Source organism: Mobula hypostoma, chromosome 7 (genome assembly GCF_963921235.1).
Source record: "Mobula hypostoma chromosome 7, sMobHyp1.1, whole genome shotgun sequence".
NCBI lineage: Eukaryota > Metazoa > Chordata > Chondrichthyes > Myliobatiformes > Myliobatidae > Mobula > Mobula hypostoma.
In genome coordinates this window covers 188,695,617-188,721,163 of record NC_086103.1, presented here as the reverse complement: position 1 = coordinate 188,721,163, position 25,547 = coordinate 188,695,617, and the positions used below count along the sequence as shown (strand labels likewise).

At 46.8% G+C, this 25,547-nt stretch overlaps 1 protein-coding gene across 1 annotated transcript in view; it reads right to left on the bottom strand.

Moving 5' to 3' along the window:
• Window positions 1-25,547, bottom strand: part of LOC134349857 (inverted formin-2-like) — a 183,480-nt gene that overhangs the window by 17,205 nt on the left and 140,728 nt on the right. Inside the window, exons 6-10 of the mRNA XM_063054815.1 lie at window positions 11,293-11,393; window positions 9,632-9,702; window positions 5,652-5,759; window positions 3,436-3,506; window positions 2,455-2,572 (exon numbers count right to left, since the gene is read on the bottom strand). Coding sequence (XP_062910885.1) covers window positions 2,455-2,572; window positions 3,436-3,506; window positions 5,652-5,759; window positions 9,632-9,702; window positions 11,293-11,393 — 469 coding nt within the window. The remainder of the gene's footprint in view (window positions 1-2,454; window positions 2,573-3,435; window positions 3,507-5,651; window positions 5,760-9,631; window positions 9,703-11,292; window positions 11,394-25,547) is intronic.

The following is a 25,547-nucleotide window of genomic DNA, read 5'->3' as shown; positions in this document are numbered from 1 at the left end:
GAAAGGCCTAGAAAGAGTACATGTGGAATGGATGTTTCCCATGGTGGGAGAGTCTAGGACAAGAGGGCACAGCCTCAGGATAGAGAGGCGCCCTTTCAAAACAGAGATGCAGAGAAATTTCTTTAGCCATAGGGTGGTGAATTTGTGGAATTTGTTCTCACATGCAGCTGTGGAGGCCGGGTCGTTGGGTCTTTTTCAGGCAGAGATTTATAGGTTCTTGATTGGACATGGTATCAAAGGTTACGGAGAGAAGGCCAAGAACTGGGGTTGAGGAGGAGAAAAAAAAGGATCAGCTATGATTGAATGGTGGAGCAGACACGATGGGCCAGATGGCCTAATTCTGCTCCTATGTCTTATGGTATTTCCTGGGTGAATACTGAAGCAAAGTATTCATTAAGTACCTCCGCTACCTCCTCTGACTCCAAGCACACATTTCCACAATTGCACCTGATTGGTCCTATTCTCACAAGGCTTATCCTCTTGCTCTTCACATACTTGTAGAATGAATTTGGGTTTTCCTTAATCCTGCTCACCAAGGCCTTCTCATGGCCCGTTCTAGCTCTCCTAATTTCATTCTTCAGCTCCTTCCTGCCACCCTTGTAATTTTCTAGAGCTCTAACAGTACCTAGTTTCTTGAACCTTTCGTAAGCTTTTCTTAACTAGATTTTCTACATCCTTTGTACACCATGGTTCTGTTACCCTACCATCCTTTCCATCTCAATGGAACACACCTATGCAGAACGCCATGCAAATATTCCCTGAACATTTGCCACATTTCTACTATGCATTTCCCTGAGAACATCTGCTCCCAGCTTATGCTGCCTAATAGCATCATATTTCCCCCCGCCCCAATTAAAAATTTTTCAAAAATATCTGCTCCTATCCCTCTCCAGTGCTATGGTAAAGGAAATAGATTTGTGATCACTACTTCCAAAATGCTCTCCCACTGAAAGATTTGACCAGATCAGGTACAGCCTCTCCTCTAGTTGGCTTACCTACATATTGCATTAGAAAACCTTCCTGAACACACCTAACAAACTCCACCCCATCTAAACCCCATACTCTAAGGAGATGCCAGTCCATATTAGGAAAGTTAAAATCACCCATCACAACAACCTTATTATTACTGCACCATTCCAGAATCTGCCTCCCTATCTGACCCTCGATGTTTCTGTTACTATTGGGGCGCCTATAAAAAACACCCAGTAGAGTTATTACCCCTTCCTGTTTCTGACTTCCACCCACACTGACTCAGTAGATAATCCCTCCATGACTTCCTTCTTTTCTGCAGCCATGACATATTGCTGATTAGCAATGCCATGCCCCCACCTCTTTTGCCTCCCTCCCTGTCCTTTCTGAAACATCTAAGGCCCGGCACACTCAGCAGTGATTCCTGCCCCCAACTCATGCACATCTCTGTAATGGCCACAATATTCTTGAAGGGATCTGGGGAGAAGGCAGTAGACTGGGGCTGAGAGGGAATAGGAATCACCCATGATAAATGGCAGAGCAGACTTGATGGGGTCAAATGGCCTAATTCTGCTCCTATATCTTATGGTCTTAACCAGGGCCTCAATATCTCTTGAAAACCAAGGTTCCATAAATTTGTTAACCTTGCCTTTCATTCTGACAGGCACATACAAGCTTTGTACTCTCAGAATTTCACTCTTGAAGGTCTCCCACTTACCAAGTACATCTTTGTCCCAATCCAGATCCTTTCTGATACCACCGAAATTGGTCTTTCTCTAATTGAGAATCTAAACCCGAGGACCAGACCTATCCATTTCCATAATTACCTTGAAACTAATGGCATTATGATCACTGGATGCAAAGCGTTCCCCTACACAAATGTCTCTCACCTGCCCTGTCTCATTCCCTAATAGCAGTTCCAGTATCACATGCTCTCTCATTTGGACCTCTGCATACTGATTAAGGAAACTTCCTTGAACACATTTGTCAAACTCTATCCCATCTAGTCCTTTTCCAGTATGGAGTTAAAATCACGTACTATAACAATCTTATGTTTCCTGCAATGGTCTGCGATCTCTCTACAACTTTGTTCCTCTAAATCCCGCGGACTGTTGGGTGGTGTATAATGTAGCTACATTAGTGTGGCCGTACTTTTCTTATTCCTCAGTTTCACCCATAAAGCCTCACCTGACAAGCTCTCCAGTCCCTCCTGAATGAATATTGCCGTGACATTTTCCCTCACTAGCAACGCCACCCAACCTCCTCTTATCACTCCTGCTCTGTCTTGTCCAAAACAGTGGAACACCAGTCCTTCCCCTCCTGCAACTAAGGTTCACTAATGGCTACAACGTCATAATTCTAGATGCTGATCCATGCCCTGAGTTCATTCACCTTTCCTATGATACTTCTTGTATTGAAATATACACCGCTCAGGACATTAGTCCCACCATGATTCAGGAATATTTCTGCAGCCGCCACACGAACCTTGACAAATTCCTCCATCTGCTCTCTGATCTCAGGCACTTTGCTGAAATTTCCTTTCACCATTTGCAGTTTGTGCTTCAGTTTCTCAGTGTCATTCTCAATGTCCTGTTTAAAAATTCTTCAACACAGGAGACAGTACAGTTATGAGGGGCAGACACTGGGTAATTACTCAATGCAAATACAAATGATGTCCTGTTTAAAAATGCTTCAAGAGAGGAGACACGGGGTAAATAATACAGAGGAATAGGGTGAATACCCGGGTGGGGAGGAGACACAGAATAAACACACGTTGTGGCTAGGCGGAAGCACACCGGGTGACAGGCGGATGCACATGGGATAACTGGCAAATACAGACAGTGTAACTAGTGGATACACACTGGTTTCAGGCGGATGCACATGGGGTAACAGGTGGATAACAGGTAAATGCACACATGGCAGAACATTCAGATATACATGGGGAATCAGGTGGATGCATACCAGTTAACAAGTGGATGCACATGGGGTAAAAGGCAATTTACACATGGTGTAACTGGTGGATACACACCAGGTAACAGTCAGATGCACACGGGCTAACAGGTTAATGCACACATGTGGTAACAGGTGGATACACACAGGATAACAGGTGGATACACACGGGATAACAGGTGAAAACACACGGGATAACAGGCGAATACACACGGGATAACAGGTGGATACACACGGGATAACAGGTGAATACACACGGGATAACAGGTGGCTACACACGGGATAACATGTGGATACACACGGGATAACAGGTGGATACACACAGGATAACAGGTGGATACACATGGGATAACAGGCGAATGCACACATGCGGTAATATGTGGATACACACGTGGTAACAGGCAGACACACAGCAGGGGACAGGGGAATGGACACACACGACACGGCAGTGTCTGAAGAAGGAAGTACTACGCTGTACAAAGGGCCTCTCGCCAGCACTGAAGGCCACGTTCCTACCTGGAAGCCGCTGCCACATTCTGCAGTTTACTGGGGAAATCCAGCAATTTCTTGTCGTTCTTTTCAGCTTCCTGCAACGGAATGGTCTAGAGCTTTAGTAGTTCTGGATCTGCAGAAATCTCCCCTCCGCAACATGGCCCTGCACGATTTTCACAGCTGATCCCATGGTTGAACACTCCAGGTCACCGCACTTACCTCTGGGGAATCAGGGCAGGAATCTCCCAGCCCACAAACAACTGTGCTCACCCACCGAATTCCCCATGGACTCTCCCCCATCACCAACTCTCCCCACACCCACCGCATTCCCCATGGACACTCTCCCCCATCACCAACTCTCCCCACACCCACCGAATTCCCCATGGACACTCTCCCCCATCACCAACTCTCCCCACACTCACCGAATTCCCCATGGACTCTCCCCCATCACCAACTCTCCCCACACTCATCGAATTCCCCATGGACACTCTCCCCCATCACCAACTCTCCCCACACTCACCGAGTTCCCCATGGACACTCTCCCCCATCACCAACTCTCCCCACACCCACCGAATTCCCCATGGACACTCTCCCCCATCACCAACTCTCCCCACACCCACCGAATTCCCCATGGACACTCTCCCCCATCACCAACTCTCCCCACACTCACCGAATTCCCCATGGACACTCTCCCCCATCACCAACTCTCCCCACACTCACCGAATTCCCCATGGACACTCTCCCCCATCACCAACTCTCCCCACACTCACCGAATTCCCCATGGACACTCTCCCCCATCACCAACTCTCCCCACACTCACCGAATTCCCCATGGACACTCTCCCCCATCACAAACTCTCCCCACACCCAGTGAATTCCCCATGGACACTCTCCCCTATCACCAACTCTCCCCACACCCACCGAATTCCCCATGGACACTCTCCCCCATCACCAACTCTCCCCACACCCACCGAATTCCCCATGGACACTCTCCCCCATCACCAACTCTCCCCACACCCACCGAATTCCCCATGGACACTCTCCCCCATCACCAACTCTCCCCACACCCACCGAATTCCCCATGGACACTCTCCCCCATCACCAACTCTCCCCACACCCACCGAATCCCCCATGGACACTCTCCCCCATCACCAACTCTCCCCACACTCACCGAATTCCCCATGGACTCTCCCCCATCACCAACTCTCCCCACACTCACCGAATTCCCCATGGACACTCTCCCCCATCACCAACTCTCCCCACACTCACCGAGTTCCCCATGGACACTCTCCCCCATCACCAACTCTCCCCACACCCACCGAATTCCCCATGGACACTCTCCCCCATCACCAACTCTCCCCACACTCACCGAATTCCCCATGGACTCTCCCCCATCACCAACTCTCCCCACACCCACCGAATTCCCCATGGACACTCTCCCCCATCACCAACTCTCCCCACACCCACCGAATTCCCCATGGACACTCTCCCCCATCACCAACTCTCCCCACACCCACCGAATTCCCCATGGACACTCTCCCCCATCACCAACTCTCCCCACACCCACCGAATTCCCCATGGACACTCTCCCCCATCACCAACTCTCCCCACACTCACCGAATTCCCCATGGACACTCTCCCCCATCACCAACTCTCCCCACACTCACCGAGTTCCCCATGGACACTCTCCCCCATCACCAACTCTCCCCACACCCACCGAATTCCCCATGGACACTCTCCCCCATCACCAACTCTCCCCACACTCACCGAATTCCCCATGGACTCTCCCCCATCACCAACTCTCCCCACACCCACCGAATTCCCCAAGGACACTCTCCCCCAACACCAACACTCCCCACACCCACCGAATTCCCCATGGACACTCTCCCCCATCACCAACTCTCCCCACACCCACCGAATTCCCCATGGACACTCTCCCCCATCACCAACTCTCCCCACACCCACCGAATTCCCCATGGACACTCTCCCCCATCACCAACTCTCCCCACACTCACCGAATTCCCCATGGACACTCTCCCCCCATCACCAACTCTCCCCACACTCACCGAATTCCCCATGGACACTCTCCCCCATCACCAACTCTCCCCACACCCACCAAATTCCCCATGGACACTCACCCCCATCACCAACTCTCCCCACACCCACTGAATTCCCCATGGACAATCTGTCACTAAGACTAAACTCAGGTCACATACACTCCCCAAAACTGGCATTGCTCACCATCACCACGAAGTGCATAAGATTGATGCCCGGTTTATTGGCTCGTGTGTCCGCCAACTTCACCAGCGACGCCATCCTGAAGCCAAAGGCATTGCCAGCATATCCACCCTGAAACAATAGAACAGATGTCAAATGCTGCAAATCCAACACACACTTACACACTCCACTGACACACTCATCCCAAAACACCCACACTCCACTGACACACTCATCCCAAAACACCCACACTCCACTGACACACTCATCCCAAAACACAAACACTCCACTGACACACTCATCCCAAAACACCCACACTCCACTGACACACTCATCCCAAAACACAAACACTCCACTGACACACTCATCCCAAAACACCCACACTCCACCGACACACTCATCCCAAAACACACACACTCCGACACACTCATCCCAAAACACACGCACTCCACCGACACACTCATCCCAAAACACACGCACTCCACCGACACACTCATCCCAAAACACACGCACTCCACCGACACACTCATCCCAAAACACACGCACTCCACTGACACACTCATCCCAAAACACACGCACTCCACTGACACACTCATCCCAAAACACACGCACTCCACTGACACACTCATCCCAAAACACACGCACTCCACTGACACACTCATCCCAAAACACACGCACTCCACTGACACACTCATCCCAAAACACACGCACTCCACTGACACACTCATCCCAAAACACACGCACTCCACTGACACACTCATCCCAAAACACACGCACTCCACTGACACACTCATCCCAAAACACACGCACTCCACTGACACACTCATCCCAAAACACACGCACTCCACTGACACACTCATCCCAAAACACACGCACTCCACTGACACACTCATCCCAAAACACACGCACTCCACTGGCACACTCATCCCAAAACACGCGCACTCCACTGACACACTCATCCCAAAACACAAACACTCCACTGACACACTCATCCCAAAACACGCGCACTCCACTGACACACTCATCCCAAAACACACACACACCACTGACACACTCATCCCACACATACTCCACTGACACACTCATCCCAAAACACACACTCCACTGTCACACTCATCCCGAAACACACACTCCACTGACACACTCATCCCAAAACACACACACTCCACTGGCACACTCATCCCAAAACACCCACACACCACTGACACACTCATCTCATACACACTCACACACTCCACTAACACACTCATCCCAAAACACACGCACTCCACTGACACACTCATCCCAAAACACGCACACTCCACTGACACACTTATCCCATACACTCACTCCACTGACACACTCATTCCACACACACTCCGACACACCCATCCCAAAACACACACACTCCACTGACACATTCACAGATACACATATCACACCTCACACACACTCACAGATATCACACTCACACACTCCACTGCCAAAAATCCCCCCACACTCAAATCGCCCACATATACACATCTCACACACCCGCATACCCCACATATCGTAAGCACGCTCAAACACCCCACACATACTCACACACTCTACTAAGACACACACTCAAACAGCCCACACATACCATGCACACTCAAAACTACACACATACACATATCACAAGCTCTCACACATACCACATACCTCACTCCCTACACACTCTAAGCGCACTCAGACAGCCAGGCACCACAGTAAAGCAGTCCCCACCATACACAGAGAACAACTGCGGACGTAGCGAGCTCAGGGTCCAGGAACCTACACTCCCCACACACCCTCACAGCGCACACGCGCGCACACACACACACACACACCATTTACACATATTCACCACTCACCCACACACACACACCATTTACACATATTCACCACTCACCCACACACACCCAGCCAGACCATGAACTGTAGCTCATTGCCTGGTATAATATATTAAACTAACTGTTGAGGTTCAGTGCCTGTGTATGTGTCTGTGAGAGTGACAGAGAGAACGTGTGTGTGTATGTAAGACCATAAGACATAGGAGCAGAATCAGGCCATTCAGCCCATCGAGTCTGCTCTGCCATTCCATCATGGCTGATCACAAATCCTACTCAACCCCAGACACCTGATTTCTTGTCATATCCTTTGATGCCCTGACCGATCACGAAACAATCAACTTCTGCCTTAAATATATGCATGGACTTGGCCTCCACCGCAGTCTGTGGCAGATAATTCTACAGAAACACTACCCTCTGGCTATAAGAATTCCTCCTTACCTCTGTTCTGAAAGGTTGCCCCTCAATTTTGAAGCTGTGCCCTCTAGTTCTGGATACCCCCACCACAGGAAACATTCTCTCCACATCCACCCTATCTAGTCCTTTCAACATTCTGTAGGTTTCAATGAGATCCCCCAGCATTCTTCTAAATTCCAGAGAATACAGGCCAAAGCTGCCAAAAGCTCCTCAAATGTTAACCCCTTCATTCCCAGAACCATCTCATGAACCCCCTCTGGACGCTCTCCAATGACAACACATCCCTTCTGAGATATGCGGACCAAAACCATTGACAATACTCCAAGTGCGACCTGATTAGTGTCTTACAAAGCCTCAGCATTAATCTCCTTGCTTTTATATACTATTCCCTTTAAAATATTTGCCAACATTTCATTTGCCTTCTTTACCAGATGCAAACTGTAAAGTAACCTTCTGCGTTCTTGCATGAAAACTCCCAAGTCTCTCTTCAGCTCTGTTTGAATTTTCACCCCATTTAGATAATAGTTTCAACTATTATTCCTTTTATCCAAATGCATTATCATACATTTCCCAACATTGTATTCCATTTGCCACTTTTTTGTCCATTCTTCCAGTCTTCTAAGTCCTGCTACGATCACTTGCTTCCTCAGCACTACCTACCCCTCCACCTATCTTTGTATCATCCACAAACTTTGCCACAAATCCATCAATTCCACTATCTAAATCACTGACAAACAATGTGAAAAGTAGCGGTCCCAATACTGACCCCTGAGGAACACCACTAGTCACTGGCAGCCACCAGAAAACATAACATGGAAACATAGAAAACTACAGCACATTACAGGCCCTTCAGCCCACAATGTTGTGCTGACCATGTAACCTACTCTAGAGACTGCCTAGAATTTCCCTACTGCATAGCCCTCTATTTTTCTAAGCTCCATGTACCTATCTAAGAGTCTCTTAAAAGACCCTATTGTATCTGCTTCCACCACAAAGGCCCCCTTTACTCCCACCTGTTGCCTCCTGCCCGTCAGCCATTCCGCTATCCATGCCAGTATCTTTCCTGTAATGTCATGGGATTTGATCTTGTTAAGTAGCCTCATCTGTGGCACCTTGTCAAACGCCTTCTGAAAATCCAAGTAAGTGACATTCTGTGCTTCTCCTTTGTCCATCCTGCTTGTTACTTCCTTGAAGAACTCTAACAGATTTGACGGGCAAGATTTCCCCTTGCAGAAAATGTATGAGAGAGAGTGTGAATGTGAGTGTGTGAAACACAACCATGAGATTCAGTGTGTGTTGGTGTGTAAGAGTGATATAGAGAGTGTGTGTGGGACCTGTCTCCCAGTGTGTGCACGAGAGTGTGAGTGTATGTGAGCAAGTAGATGTGAGTGAGTCCCTCAGCCTCGGTATTGTCCCAGGACTTACTGCGTTCATGTAGTTTCCTATGTGAGTGTCAGCGTGTGCATGTGAGTGTGAGTGTGTGTGTGTGTGTGTGTGTGTGTGTGTGTGCGTGCGTGCAAGTAGATGTGAGTGAGTCCCTCAGCCTCGGTATTGTCCCAGGACTTACTACGTTCATGTAGTTTCTTATGTGAGTGTGAGTGTGAGTGTGTAGGTGTGTAAGGCGTGTTAGTGTGAGTGTGCAACTGCATGTGTGTGAGAGTGTGTGTGTGTGTGTGTGTGTGTGTGTGTGTGTGTGTGTGTGAGCATGTGTAAGTGTGAGTTTGTGTGAGCATCCCTCAGTGCTGTCTCAGGACTTACTGCATTCATGTAATTCCCTGCCTTCAGGACCAGTCGGATGACAGTGTGCAGCTCCTCACAGCCGAGCAGCTCTGTAAAACAGGCAAATTAGGTTTCTTGTCTGGACTGTGGTGGGTCAGCCCGGGGGTTGGGAGAAATTGGGCCCTGTAATCTTTCCTTGTGCCCTCTGTTTCCCCCATTAATCCTTTGGCCCCAGAAGATACACAGATTAACCCTAGCACAAGCATAACCACACCCTTCCACTGACATTCCCCTCACCCTGTCCATTCCCCCACCGCACCCACCCTGGTCTGCTCTGCAGGGGAAACTAACTTGTTTCTCTCGCTTTCTGTTACAACATGAACCCAGTTTCTCTCTCCACAGAAGCTGGCTGTTTACAGAATTTTCTGATTTTATTTCAGATGTTTAGCAGCTGCAGGTTTTTACTCTGGCGCTGTGTACACTGATTGCCAGACCGTATGAATGAGTACGACAGCACATTTGATCACAGCAAGTTCAATGAAGGGTGCTGGTGTCCTTTTAAAACGTACTTTATTATGATCGCAAGGCTCTGCTGGACATTAAGAACTTACAGTACTGCAAGTCTACCCCTCAGTGACAGAAAAGACACAAGAGCTGGACCTGGTGCAGATCGCGTTGCTGCCTGCACCAGAGAGGCTTCAGGGGAGAGTCAGTGCACCAAGGGATGTGCAATCTAATAGCAAATGACCACCTTCGTTGCTTTTCTTGTGATTGCAAGACCCTTTTGGACATTGTTAATGTGGAATGCTGCAAGTTGAATTCACTGATTTATTAGTGGTGAGCAGGGGCGGATGGTGAGCTGAGCGTTGTGGCCTTGGTCATAGCGAGGACGAGATCTCAAGCTGCAGAGTCGCCTGTTTCCGGCCACCAGGAGAGAGGCGCTGCAGCTGATGCCACCAGCAGGGGGCACTGGTGCGGCGTCCTGGATGGAGTTGGTGCTGCCTCCTAGTGTTCACTTGGCAGAAGACAAGCTGTATTGTGGCTTGAGTCTGGACTATTTTTGTTGAATGGCCGTACTTTGCATGTTCTCACTATCATGAACGTTGCTACGTGTGCTTTGTGCAGTTGGTACTGTCTTTTGCAACTTGGCTATGGATAAATGACAGTTAAACTTGAATTGAATTGAAATAGGATGAGAGTCATAGACTCATAGAACCCTACAGCATAGAAACAGGCCCTTCAGCCCATCTAGGCCATGCTAAACTACTATACTATGTAGTCCCATTGACCTGCATCCAGGTCATAGCCCTTCATCTATATAACTAAACAAATTTATCTTAAACGTTTAAAATGAAATCGCATCCACCGCTTGCACTGGCAAACGTTCCACAATCCCACGTCCCTCTAAGTGAAGAAGTTTACCCTTATGTTCCCCTTAAATATTTCACCTTTCACCCTTAACCCATGACCTCTGGTTGCATTCCACTCAACCTCAGTGGCAAAAGCCTGCTTGCTTTTACCCTATCAATACTCCTTTTACTTTAACCATAACTCTGCCCCTCATAATCTCTTCTCAATCTTAGACAAAAGGGGAGAGATGGTTAGGAGGCGGGGGCATACAGACAGACAGGATGGGTGTCTAATTTGGGCATGACCCATGAGCAGGGGACAATGTCACATTGCCCTGGACAAATGCTCACCGCTAGCTGCCTCAGTGAGGGTCCTCACTCCAACCCTCAGTGCCTCCATCTGTGGTGAAAACTCCTCCTTCAGTATCAGACACTGCAGACGCTGCTCATAACTACAGGTTAAACCAAAAAAACAGTCAGAGTTGGTGAAACACGGGTCACACCAGGAGTTCACACCGATATGCAACACTGAGAGAAGTTCACAGTGAGAAGTCACACCAGGAGTCCACACAGACATTTCAGGAGATTACACTGGGTGGTCACACTGGCAGGGCCCCTCCACCCACAGTGAAGAAGAAACAGATGCTCCACTGGGATCCAACCCCCCTTTCTGTACTGACATCAGCCCCTCCGCAGAGACCGCCACATACCCAGAGAGAGAGAGAGAGACACCCACCACACACACACACACACAAACACACACACACCCACCACACCCCACACACACACGACACCCCACACACACCACACACACCACACCCCAACACCCCACACATACACACTCCACCCCCAACCTCCCGCACACACACACACCACACGCACACACACACACACACACACACACCTCACCCCCACCCCCTCACACACACACCACACCCCACCCCCAACCACCCGTACACACACAACCACACACACCCCACCCCCAACCACCCGTACACACACAACCACACACACACCCCACCCCCACCCCCCCACACACACACACCACACACACACACACACACACACACACAATTTTTGAAACCAAAATTGAAAAGTATGATGAATACAGGACTGAAGGTGTTAAATTTGAATGAACACAGGATAGGTGATAAGGCAGATGATCTTGTAGAAATTGATTGGTGTGTCTTTGAGGGCATCACAGAGTCACAGCTGAAAGAAGATTATAGCTGGGAGCTTAACATCCAAGGATACACATTGTATCAAAACGACAGACAGGTAGGCAGAGGGGGTGGGGTGGCTATGTTGGTTAAAAAAAATGAAATCAATTAAATGAAATGAGCAGTGCCCAATCGAAGAGATTGGAAGTTCACCCAGGTTCACTGATCAGGTAGAAAAGGCAGTGGCTCGTGGCAGTTTAGAGCTTTGAGCAGTGCCCAATCAGCGTTTGGGTTGGATTGGCAGAAACAAGTTGAAGTAAGGCAGAAGGTAGCAGAGCGGCCATTGTCGGGGCGGGCAGAGTTAGAGTGGAGGCTTTGCGCTTTTAGCTCTTCAAGGCTTCAGCGAGGAGCAGCTTCAGTAAGAGAAGGCAAAAAAAAATGGGTGGAGTTTCCCACCTCTCCCCTCTTCTTTAGAAAAGTAGAGATGACAGGCAGGATAGTTGAATGCTCCTTTTGCAGGATGTGGGAAGGCAGGGAGACCTCCAGTGTCCCTGATGACTACACCTACGAAGAGTGCATCCAGCTGCAGCTTCTGACACTCTGCATTAAGGAGCTGAAGCTGGAACTAGTTGAACTCCAGATCATTTGGGAGGTTGAGGGGGTGATAGATAGGACATATAGAGAGGAGTTTATGCCCAAGGTGCAGGACACAGGAAACTGGGTGACAGTCAGGAAGGGAAAAGGGGTTAAGGAGCCAGTGCACAGCAATCACTGTGAACATGCCCGTCAACAACAGGTACGTCACTTTGGATACTGTTGGGTGGGATGACCCAGTGGAGCAAAGTCACAGTGGTCGGGACTCTGGCACTGGGTCGAAAGGGAAGGCGGAGAAGAGGTAACCTGTAGTCGCAGGAGATTCGTTAGTTAGGAGAACAGAGAGGAGGTTCTGTGGACGATAATGAGAATCCAGAATGGTATGTTGCCTCCTGGATGCCAAGGACCTCTCACATTAATTCCTCAGCAGTCTTAAGTGGAAGGGTGAACAACCAGAGGTCACGGTCCATGTAGGTACTAATAATGTAGACAGGAATAGTGATGAGGTTCCGCAAAGGGAGTTCAGGAAGTTAGGTAACACACTCAAAATGCTGGAGGAACTCAACAGGCCAGGCAGCATCTCATGGGAAAAGATCCCAGCGGCCACCCATTTTAATTCACCTCCACTCAGTCTCCCTCTGGTTCTCCAAATCTTCTCTTGTTTGGGTCAGGAAGTTAGGTGTTAAGTTAAAGGACAGGAGCTCCAGGGTTCTGATTTCAGGATTGCTACCAATACCATGTGCTAGCGAGGCCTAAGAAGATTATACAGTTTAACATGTGCAGGAGGGAGGGCTTCAGATTTTTGGACCACTGGGCTCTCTTCCAGGAAAGGTAGGACTCGTACAGAAGAGACCGTTTGCACCTGAACTGGAAAGGGGCGAACACCCTAGTGGGAAGATTTGCTGGTGCTACACATGGGCGTTTAAAACTAGATTTGCAAGGGGATCAGAACCAGATTGCCAGAACAGTTAGTGGAGAGATTTTGGAGGCAGATGTCGGTAAGACCTCAGACAAAGTCAGGAATCAAAAGGTTTAGCATGGTGCGACTAGTGTCCTGAGCTGTGTATATTTCAATGCTAGAAGTATCGTAGGTAAGGCGGATGAGTTCAGGGCATGAATCAACAGCTGGAATTATGACACAGTAGCTATTAGTGAGTCTTGGTTGCAGGAGGGGCCGGACTGGCAGCTCAGAATTCCGGGGTTTTGTTGTTTTATAAGTGACAGAGCAGGAGGGATTAGAGGAGAGGGGTGGCACTGCTAGTTAGAGAGAATGAGTGGTGCAGAGGGAGAGAAGAAGATGAGGAATGCAGTAGTCATAGGGGATTCCATAGTCAGAGGGACAGACAGGAGTTGGGTAGGAAGCTGAAAAGCAGGAGCTCCAGGGTAGTAATCTCAGCATTGCTGCCTGTACCACGGGCTTTCTTCTTCCTCTTCTTCACCACAAGGTCTTATATTTTGCCTTCTGCTGGAAGGCAGTGTTGGTTATGGTAAGGTTATGCTCAGAGCAAAGAGTAAGTAGCCTCATGCCATTTGCATTCACCTTGCCAATACCATGCCTACCTAGCACTCCACTCCATATCCTGTTGTTCTGCCCCACCCTAACACTGAAGTCCCCAAGCAAAAGTATCTTATTGTTCCTAGGGATCTGGCAAAGAGCTTCATCCAGTGTCTAATAAAAGCATTCCTTGGCCTCATTGTCAGATGGCAAAGTTGGTGCATGGGCACTGAGAAGTCAGGCATAATGTTTCTTTGCCAGGGGGATACAGCGGGTCATTAGTCTTTCACTAATGCCAACAAGTGTTTCTGTAAGACTTGGTAGAAAGGTGTTCTTGATGGCCAAACCTACTCCATGGGGATGTTGTCCACCTGGGGGGAAGCTTTTCCAGAAGAAGGTGTAACCCATCCCTTCCTCTGTTACAGAACCTTCATCCCGGAGCCTGGTCTCACTCAGGGCAGCAATGTCGATGTTGTAGCACCTCAGCTCAGCAGCGATCAAGACTGTTCTCCGGTGAGGTCTGTCAGAGATGCCACACGAGTCCAGGAGAGTCCTTACATTCCATGTTGCCAGTTTTAGGTTGTATTGTTTCTTATTTCGACTGCAGTAGTGGAATAACCCAATAGGTGCGGTAACCTATCCTGGTGAGTGATTGAATGGGCAGTTTTTAGGCCACATTTTCTAGGCCCTTCCCCATTGGGGTGAGCAGTGCAGTCCCTAAGTAGGGCTGCTGAGTCACACAGGGGTCTGCCAAAAACAGCTGCCACTCAGTCCCAGCTGTTAGTGACCAAATACCCTGTGTCGCTGCTGTGCAGGGTTCTGACTAGGAGCTCCCAGTCCATTTGTACCTGCTCCCGTTGCCAGACGCCCCATCACTGTCAGACTTCAACCATATGTAAGGTACAGGTATTATTCACTGTGGTCAGAGGTGGAGCCTGTGCAAGGAAGATTTTAAAGTGCCACAGGGGGTACGCCATCCCCAGTAGCACTATCTTCACCATGATAGGGTAAATCCCGGTGGCAAGGGTGATCCCAGGAAAACCGGTCCCACATCTTGGCTGCAGGAGGCTGGCAGGTCCTTGGTCTGTTAAGGCCCACCTATTGCGCGCTGCCAGCACATTGCTTTTCTGTCAATGAGTCCAAGACTAGCATGATCAGGCATATCAATGCGTGTCTGAGAGACTGGTGTGGGGGACAGGGCTTCGGGTTCCTGGATCACTGGGGCCTTTTTTGGGGAGGTACGACCTGTACAAAAAGGACGGGTTACACCGGAACCCAAAGGGGTCCAATATCGTAGCAGGCAGGTTTAATAGAGCTGTTAGGGAGGGTTTAAACTAATCTGGCAGGGGGATGGGAACCAGAGTGATAGGGCTGAGGAAAGGGAAAACAGAAATAAATCAAAGATAGCGTGCAACAGAGATGATAGAAAGGACGGGCAGCAGATGAGGCATAATCACAGCCAGTGCAATGATTTACACAGGGCAACAGAGGTGTGGTGCAGTAAAAACAGAAAGCAACAAATACCAGACTGAAAGTGTTATATTTGAATGCACGCAGCATAAGGAATAAAATGAACAATTTTGAAATTCAGCTACAGATTGGCAAGTCTGACGCTGCGGCCATCTCTGAAACTTGGCTAAAGGATGTCTGCCATTGGGAGTTGAATGTCCAAGGATATATGGTGTATCAGAAAGACAGGTTAGTATGTAGAGGGGGTGGTGTGGCCCTGTGTATAAGAAACAATATTAAATCATTAGAAAGCGATGACATAGGAACGGAAGGTATAGAGTCTCTATGGGTTGAGTTAAGAAATGACAAGGGTAAAAGGACCCTAATGGCAGTTGTATACAGGCCTCCAAACAGCAGCCGGGATGTAGATTACAAATTACAGCAGGACTTCTAAGTCTTTTCTAATTGTCAGAAGGGCAAAGTCATGATAATTGATGGGGATTTTAACATGAAAGTGGATAGGAAAAACCAGGCCAGCACTGGATCTCAAGAAAGAGAATTTGTAGAATGTCTAAGGGATGGCTTTTTAGAACAGCTTGTTGTTGAGCCCACCAGGGGATCAGTTGTGCTGGATTGGGTGTTGTGCAATGATCCGGAGGTTATAAGAGAGCTTAAGGTGAAGGAACCCTTAGGGAACAGTGATCAAAAGAAGAAATTTTCAAAAGGAAGAAGGACACTACCGTGGCTGACAAGTGAAGTCAGAGCCAAAGTAAAATCAAAAGAGAGGGCATACAAAGAAGTCAGAGCTAGTGGGAAGATAGAGAATTGGGAAGCTTTTAAAAACTTGCACAAGGAAACTAAGAAGGTCATTCGGAAGGAAAAGATGAATTATGCGAGGAAGCTGGTGACTAATATCAAAAAAGATACTAAAAGCTTTTTAAGTATATAAACGGTAAAAGAGAGTTGAGGGTAGATATTGGACCAATACAAAATGATGCTGGAGATATTGTAGTGAGAGATGCAGAGATGGCAGAGGAACTGAATGCGTATTTTGTATCAGTCTTCACAGTGGAGGACGTCTGCAGTACACCAGACATTCAAGAGTGCAAGTGAAGTGAAGTTTGTGCAGTGAAAATTACGACTGAGTAGGTGCTCAGGAAGCTTAATGGTCTGAGGGAAGACAACTCTCCTGGACCTGATGGAATGCACCCTCGGGTTCTGAAGGAAGTAGCTGGAGAGATTACAGAGGCATTAACAATGATCTTTCAAGAATCGATAGATTCTGACGTTGTACCGGATGATGGTAAAATTGCAAATGTTACTCCACTATTTAAGAAGGGTGGGAGGCAGCAGCAAGGAAACTATGGACCTGTTAGCCTGACATCAGTGGTTGGAAAGTTGTTGGAATCGATTGTTGGAGATGAGATTACAGAGTAGCCTGAGACACATGACAAGATAGGCCAAAGCCAGCATGGTTTTCTGAAAGGAAAATTCTGCCTGACTAACCTACTGCAATTTTTTGAGGAAATTACAAACAGGGTAGACAAAGGAGATGCAGTAGACGTGGTGTACTTGGATTTTCAGAAGGCCTTTGACAAGGTGCCGCACATGAGGCTGCTTAGCAAGATTAACAGCCCATGGAATTACAGGGAAGTTACTAGCATGGGTGGAGCATTGGCTGGTAGGCAGAAAACAGACAGTGGGAATAAAGGGATCCTATTCTGGCTGGCTGCCGGTTACTAGTGGAGTTCCACAGGGGTCAGTGTCGGGACTGCTGCTTTTTACAATGCATGTCAATGACTTGGACAATGGGATTAATGGATTTGTGGCTAAATTTGCCAATGATACAAAGATAGGTGGAGGAGTGGGTGGTGTTGAGGAAACAGAGAGCCTGCAGAGAGACTTAGATAGTTTAGGGGAATGAGCAAAGTGGTGACAAATGGAATACAGTGTTGGAAAGTGTATGGTCATGCACTTTAGCGGAAGAAATAAACGGGTACACTATTATTTGTATAGGGAGAGAATTCAAAATGCAGAGATGCGAAGGGACTTGGGAGTCTGTGTGCAAGATACCCTAAAGGTTAAGTCTGTGGTGAAGGAGGCGAATGCAATATTGGCATTCATTCTAGAGGTATAGAATATAAGAGCAGGGATGTGATGTTGAGGCTCTATAAGGCACTCGTGAGACCACACTTGGAGTATTGTGTGCAGTTTTGGGCTCCTTATTTTAGAAAGGATATACTGACATTGGAGAGGGTTCAGAGAAGATTCACAAGAATGATTCCAGGAATGAAAGGGTTACCGTATGAGGAACATCTGGCAGCTCTTGGGCTGTATTCCCTGGAGGTCAGGAGAATGGTGGGGGGGGATCTCATAGAAACATTCCGAATGTTAAAAGGCCTGAACAGATTAGATATGGCAAAGTTATTTCCCATGGTAGGGGAGTCTAGGACAAGAGGGCACAACTTCAGGATTGAACGACATCCATTTAGAACAGAGATGTGGAGAAATTACTTTAGTCAGAGGGTAGTAAATCTGTGGAATTTGTTGCCACGAGTGGCTGTGGAGGCCAAGTCACTGGGTTCATTTAAGGCCAAGATAGATAGGTTCTGGATTAGCCAGGGCATCAAAGGGTATGGGGAGAAGATAGGGGAGTGGGGATGACTGCAGAGAGATAGCAGGCAACTGCAGGAAACATAAAGTTGTGGTGGTAGGGGATTTTAATTTTCCATATATTGATTGGGTCTCCCATACTGTTAGGGGTCTAGATGGTTTAGAGTTTGTAAAATGTGTTCAGGAAAGTTTTCTAAATCAATATATAGAGGGACTAACTGGAGGGGATGCAATATTGGATCTCTTGTTAGGAAACGAGTTAGGACAAGTGACAGAAGTCTGTGTAGGGGAGCGCTTTGGTTCCAGCGATCATATTACCATTAGTTTCAACCTGATCATGGACAAGGATAGATCTGGTCCTAGGGTTGAGGTTCTTAACTGGAAGAAGGCCAAATTTGAAGAAATGAGAAAGGATCTAAAAAGTGTGGATTGGGACAGGCTGTTCTCTGGCAAGGATAGGTGGGAAGCCTTCAAAGGAGAAATTTTGAGAGTGCAGAGGTTGTATGTTCCTGTCAGAATTAAAGGCAAAGTGAATAGGAATAAGGAACCTTGGTTCTCAAGGGATATTGCAACTCTGATAAAGAAGAAGAGGGAGTTGTATGACATGTATAGGAAGCAGGGAGTACATAAGGTGCTTGAGGAGTATAAGAAGTGCAAGAAAATACTTAAGAAAGAAATCAGGAGGGCTAAAAGAAGACATGAGGTTGCCTTGGCAGTCAAAGTGAAGGATAATCCAAAGAGCTTTTACAGGTATATTAAGAGCAAAAGGATTGTAAGGGATAAAATTGGTCCTCTTGAAGATCAGAGTGGTCGGCTATGTGCGGAAACAAAGGAAATGGGGGAGATTGTAAATAGGTTTTTTGCTTTATATTTACTAAGGAAACTGGCATGAAGTCTATGGAATTAAGGGAAACAAGTAGTGAGATCATGGAAACTGTACAGATCGAAAAGGAGGAGGTCCTTGCTGTCTTGAGGAAAATTAAAGTGGATAAATCCCTGGGACCTGACAGGGTGTTCCCTCGGACCTTGAAGGAGACTAGTGTTGAAATTGCAGGGGCCCTGGCAGAAATATTTAAAATGTTGCTGTCTACAGGTGAGGTGCCGGAGGATTGGAGAGTGGCTCATGTTGTTCTGTTGTTTAAAAAAGGATCGAAAAGTAATCCGGGAAATTATAGGCCAGTAAGTTTAACGTCGGTAGTAGGTAAGTTATTGGAGGGAGTACTAAGAGACAGAATCTACAAGCATTTGGATAGACAGGGGCTTATTAGGGAGAGTCAACATGGCTTTGTGCGTGGTAGGTCATGTTTGACCAATCTATTGGAGTTTTTCGAGGAGGTTACCAGGAAAGTGGATGAAGGGAAGGCAGTGGATATTGTCTACATGGACTTCAGTAAGGCCTTTGACAAGGTCCCGCATGGGAGGTTAGTTAGGAAAATTCAGTTGCTAGGTATATATGGAGAGGTGGTAAATTGGATTAGACATTGGCTCGATGGAAGAAGCCAAAGAGTGGTAGTAGAGAATTGCTTCTCCAAGTGGAGGCCTGTGACTAGTGGTGTGCCACAGGGATCAGTGCTGGGTCCATTGTTATTTGTCATCTATATCAATGATCTAGATGATAATGTGGTAAATTGGATCAGCAAATTTGCTGATGATACGAAGATTGGAGGTGTAGTAGACAGTGAGAAAGGTTTTCAGAGCCTGCAGAGGGACTTGAACCAGCTGGAAAAATGGGCTGAAAAATGGCAGATGGAGTTTAATACTGACAAGTGTGAGGTATTGCCTGTTGGAAGGACAAACCAAGGTAGAACATACAGGGTTAATGGTAAGGCACTGAGGAGTGCAGTGGAACAGAGGGATCTGGGAATACAGATACAAAATTCCCTAAAAGTGGCGTCACAGGTAGATAGGGTCGTAAAGAGAGCTTTTGGTACATTGGCCTTTATTAATCAAAGTATTGAGTATAAGAGCTGGAATGTTATGATGAGGTTGTATAAGGCATTGGTGAGGCCGAATCTGGAGTATTGTGTTCAGTTTTGGTCACCAAATTACAGGAAGGATATAAATAAGGTTGAAAGAGTGCAGAGAAGGTTTACAAAGATGTTGCCGGGACTTAAGAAACTCAGTTACAGAGAAAGGTTGAATAGGTTAGGACTTTATTCCCTGGAGTGTAGAAGAATGTGGGGAGATTTGATAGATAAAATTATGATGGGTATTGATAGAGTGAATGCAAGCAGGCTTTTTCCACTGAGGCAAGGGGAGAAAAAAACCAGAGTTCATGGGTTAAGGGTGAGGGGGGAAAAGTTTAAAGGGAACATTAGTGGGGGCTTCTTCACACAGAGAGTGGTGGGAGTATGGAATGAGCAGCCAGATGAGGTGGTAAATGTGGGTTCTTTTTTAACATTTAAGAATAAATTGGACAGATACATGGATGGGAGGTGTATGGAGGGATATGGTCCGTGTGCAGGTCAGTGGGACTAGGCAGAAAATGGTTCGGCACAGCCAAGAAGGGCCAAAAGGCCTGTTTCTGTGCTGTAGTTTCTATGGTTCTATGGTTCTATGGAAGAATTGGATCAGCCCATGACTGAATGGCAGAGCAGACTCGATGGGCTGAATGGCCCACTTCTGCTCCTCTATCTTATGGTATTATTGTCTTATGTCATGGCAGTGCTCCATCAAACAGTCTGTAGAAATTGTCTCGTCAGACGTTATGGGTGGAAATGAGAAATAAGAAAGGTATGTCCATATTATTCCATATTACAGACCATCCAACAGTCCCAGGGATTTAGAGGGACAAATTTTTAGAGAGATCACACATTATTGCAAGAAACATAAGGTTGTTATAGTAGGTGATTTTAACTTTCCACATATTGACTGAGACCCTCACACTATAAAAGGACTAGATGGGGCGGAGTTGGTTAAATGTGTTCAGAAAAGTTTCCTTAATCAGTACATAGAAGTCCCAATGAGAGAGCGTGTGAACTCCAGGGAATATAGCCCAAGAGCTACCAGACGGTCCTCATACGGTAACCCTTTCATTCCCGGAATCATTCTCGTGAATCTTCTCTGAACCCTCTCCAATGTCAGTATATCCTTTCTAAAATAAGGAGCCCAAAACTGCACACAATACTCCAAGTGTGGTCTCGCAAGTGCCTTATAGAGCCTCAACATCACATCCCTGCTCTTATATTCTATACCTCTAGAAATGAATGCCAACATTGCATTTGCCTTCTTCACCACCATCTCAGCCTGGAGATTAACCTTTAGGGTATCTTGCACAAGGACTCCCAAGTCCCTTTGCAACTCTGCATTTTGAATTCTCTCCCATCTAGATAATAGTCTGCCTGTTTATTTCTTCCACCAAAGTGCATGACCATACACTTTCCAACATTGTATTTCATTTGCCACTTCTTTGCCCATTCCCCTAAACTATCCAGTTCTCTCTGCAGGCTCTCTGTTTCCTCAACACTACCTGCTCCTCCACCTATCTTTGTATCATCGGCAAATTCAGGCACAAATTCATTAATCCCATGGTCCAAATCATTGACATGCATCGTAAAAAGCAGCAGTCCATTGACCCCTGTGGAACTCCACTAGTAACCGGCAGCCAGCCAGAATAGGATCCCTTTATTCCCACTCTCTGTTTTCTGCTGACCAGCCAATGCTCCACCCATGCTAGTAACTTCCCTGTAATTCCATGGGCTGTTAATCTTGCTAAGCAGCCTCACGTGCGGCACCTTGTCAAAGGCCTTCTGAAAATCAAAGTACCCCATGTCTACTGCATCTCCTTTGTCTACCCTGTTTGTAATTTCCTCAAAGAATTGCAGTAGGTTTGTCGGGCAAGATTTTCCTTTCAGGAAACCTTGCTGCCTTTGGCCTATCTTGTCATGTGTTTCAGGCTACTCTGTAATCTCATCACCAACAATCGATTCCAACAACTTTCCAACCACTGATGTCAGGCTAACAGGTCTATAGTTTCCTTTCTGCTGCCTCCCACCCTTCTTAAATAGTGGAGTAACATTTGCAATTTTACAGTCATCCGGTACAATGCCAGAATCTATCGATTCTTGAAAGATCATCATTAATGCCTCTGTAATCTCTCCAGCTACTTCCTTCAGAACCCGAGGGTGCAACCATCAGGTCCAGGAGATTTATCCACCCTCAGACCATTAAGCTTCCTGAGCACCTTCTCAGTTGTAATTTTCACTGCACAAACTTCACTTCCCTGACATTCTTGAATGTCCAGTATACTGCAGATGTCTTCTACTGTGAAGACTAATGCAAAATACGCATAATGTGGTTAACTGGATCAGCAAATTTACAATGACACTTATTGTGGTCAAGATGGCGCCTGCGACAATGCTCCATGATCAACATCTTCTAGATAGATCATAAAACAATATATTTCACTTCTTTTATGTCTTTTACATTGCTTTTCATCTTGGATGTGATTCTGGAACTGTTGGAGTCTGTGATTTACTGTTTGGAGATGGCCAATTAAAGCTTTCATTGTTTGCTGATTCAAGCCATGAGGAAGACTGAAACATTGAGGCGAACATGAAATTTTGGAGATCGTTCAGGTGCTTCAGAGGATTCCGGGAGAGAGAGGCATGTGCATGAACCTCATGGCGGGCATGTTGAGGGACAGGTCGCAAGTCGACGTTTGACTACACTTCCTAATTAAAGCTTCTATTGTGCACAAATTAAAGGAACAAGGAGGATTGCAGCATTGGGCGCCGGCTGCCAGCCTTTTGATCGCTGCAGAGAGCTCTGCTACACCACTGGAGAGGAGAGAGCCTGTCACTGTGCCTGGAGAACACTGTCCAGGCTTTCTGTCTTTTGGACAATCCTTTTTTTTTGGTTTTCTACTTTTATTGTATTCTGTGTTTTTCACCCAACTTTTCTCAGGTTTTTTATGCGGGGGGGGGGGTCAATGTACCTGTTTTGTTTGGTTTGTTTGTTTTTTTGTGTGGAAGGAAGAATTTGGGGGTTGATGTGCCTTTTCTGTATTTGTTTGCTTTTTTGTCTAGGGAGAGGGGATTTGGGGGTTGAGGATCGTGCTGCCCTTCTTTTCTTTCTTAGTTTCATGGTTGCCCGGAAAAGACAAGTTTCAGAGTTTTAAACTTTGATACTAAGTTAACCAAGTTAACCTTTGAATCTTTGATTGGGAGTGTAGAAGACAATAAGAAAGGCTATCCTGACTTGCAAAGTGATCTACACCAGCTGGAGAAATGGCAGATGGATTTTAATGCAGACAAGTGTAAGGTTCTGCACTTTGGTAGGATTACGACATAGAAGTTTAACGGCAGGGCATTGAGGAGTGTAGTGGAACAAAGGGATCTGGAAATACAGGTACAGAATTTGTTGAAAATGGGGTCACAGTTTGATAGGGTTGTAAAGAAAACTTTTGGCACATTGGCCTTCATAATTCAATGTACTGACTACAAAAGATGGGATGTTATGTTGAAGACATACAAGATGTTGGTGAAGCTGAATATGGAGTATTGTGTGCAGTTTTGGTCAACTACCTACAGGAAAGATGTAAATAAGGGTGAAAGAGTGAAGAGAAAATTTACAAGGATGTTGCCAGGTCAAGAGGACCTGAGGAGGTATAAGGAAAGATCAAATAAATTCTTTTGAACGTAGGAGATGGAGAGGAGATTTGATTGAGGTATAGAAAATCATGAGGGTATACAAAATCATGAGGGTATATATAGGGTAAATGTAATCAGGCTTTTCCCACTGAGGTTTGGTGGGACTACAACCAGAGGTCATGAATTAAGGGTGAAAGGTGATAAGTTTAAGGGGAACATGATGGGAAACTTCTTCGCTCAGAGGGCCGTGAGAGTGTGGAATGAGATGCTAGCACAAGTGGTGCATGGAAGCTCGATTTCAATGTTTAGAAACATAGAAAACCTACAGCACAATACAGGCCTTTTGGCCCACAAAGTTGTGCCGAACATGTCCCAACCTTAAAAATTATTAGGCTTACCTATAGCCCTCTATTTTTCTAAGCTCCATGTACCTGTCCAAAAGTCTCTTAAAAGACCCTATTGTATCCGCCTCCACCACCATTGCCGACAACCCATTCCACGCACTCACCACTCTTTGAGTAAAAAACCTACCCCTGACATCTCCTCTGTACCTCCTCCCCAGCACCTTAAACCTGTGTCCTCTTGTGGCAACCATTTAAGCACTGGGAAAAAGCCCATGACTATCCACACGATCAATGCCTCTCATCATCTTATACACCTCTATCAGGTCACCTCTCATCCTCCGTCGCTCCAAGGAGAAAAGGCAGAGTTCACTCAATCTATTCTCATAAGGCATGCTCCCCAATCCAGGCAACATCCTTGTAAATCTCCTCTGCACCCTTTCTATGGCTTCCACATCCTTCCTGTAGTGAGGCGACCAGAACTGAGAACAGTACTCCAAGTGGGGTCTGACCAGGGTCCTATATAGCTGCAACATTACCTCTCAGCTCTTAAACTCAATTCCATGATTGATGAAGGCCAATACACCATACGCCTTCTTAACCACAGTGTCAACCTGTGCAACTGCTTTGAGTGTCCTATGGACTGGGACCCCCAGATCCCTCTGATCCTCCACACTGCAAGAGTCTTACCATTAATACTATATTCTGCCATCATATTTGACCTACCAAAATGAACTACTTCATACTTATCTGGGTTGAACTCCATCTGCCACTTCTCAGCCCAGTTTTGCATCCTATCAATTTTCCGCTGTAACCTCTGACAGCCCTCCATACTATCCACAACATCCCCAACCTTTGTGTCATCAGCAAACTCACTAACCCATCCCTCCACTTCCTCATCCAGGTCGTTTATAAAAATCATGAAGAGTAAGGGTTCCAGAACAGATCCCTGAGGCACACCACTGGTCACCGACCTCCATGCAGAATATAACCCGTCTACAACCACTCTTTGTCTCCTGTGGGCAAGCCAGTTCTGGATCCACAAAGCAATGTCCCCTTGGATCCCATGCCTCTTTACTTTCTCAATAAGCTTTGCATGGGGTACCTTATCAAATGCCTTGCTGAAATCCATATACACTACATCTACTACTCTTCCTTCATCAATGTGTTTAGTCACATCCTCAAAAAATTCAATCAGGCTCGTAAGGCACGGCCTGCCCTTGACAAAGCCATGCTGACTATTCCTAATCATATAATACCTCTTCAAATGTTCATAAATCCTGCCTCTCAGGATCTTCCCCATCAACTTATCAACCACTGAGGTAAGACTCACTGGTCTATAATTTCCTGGGCTACTTCTACT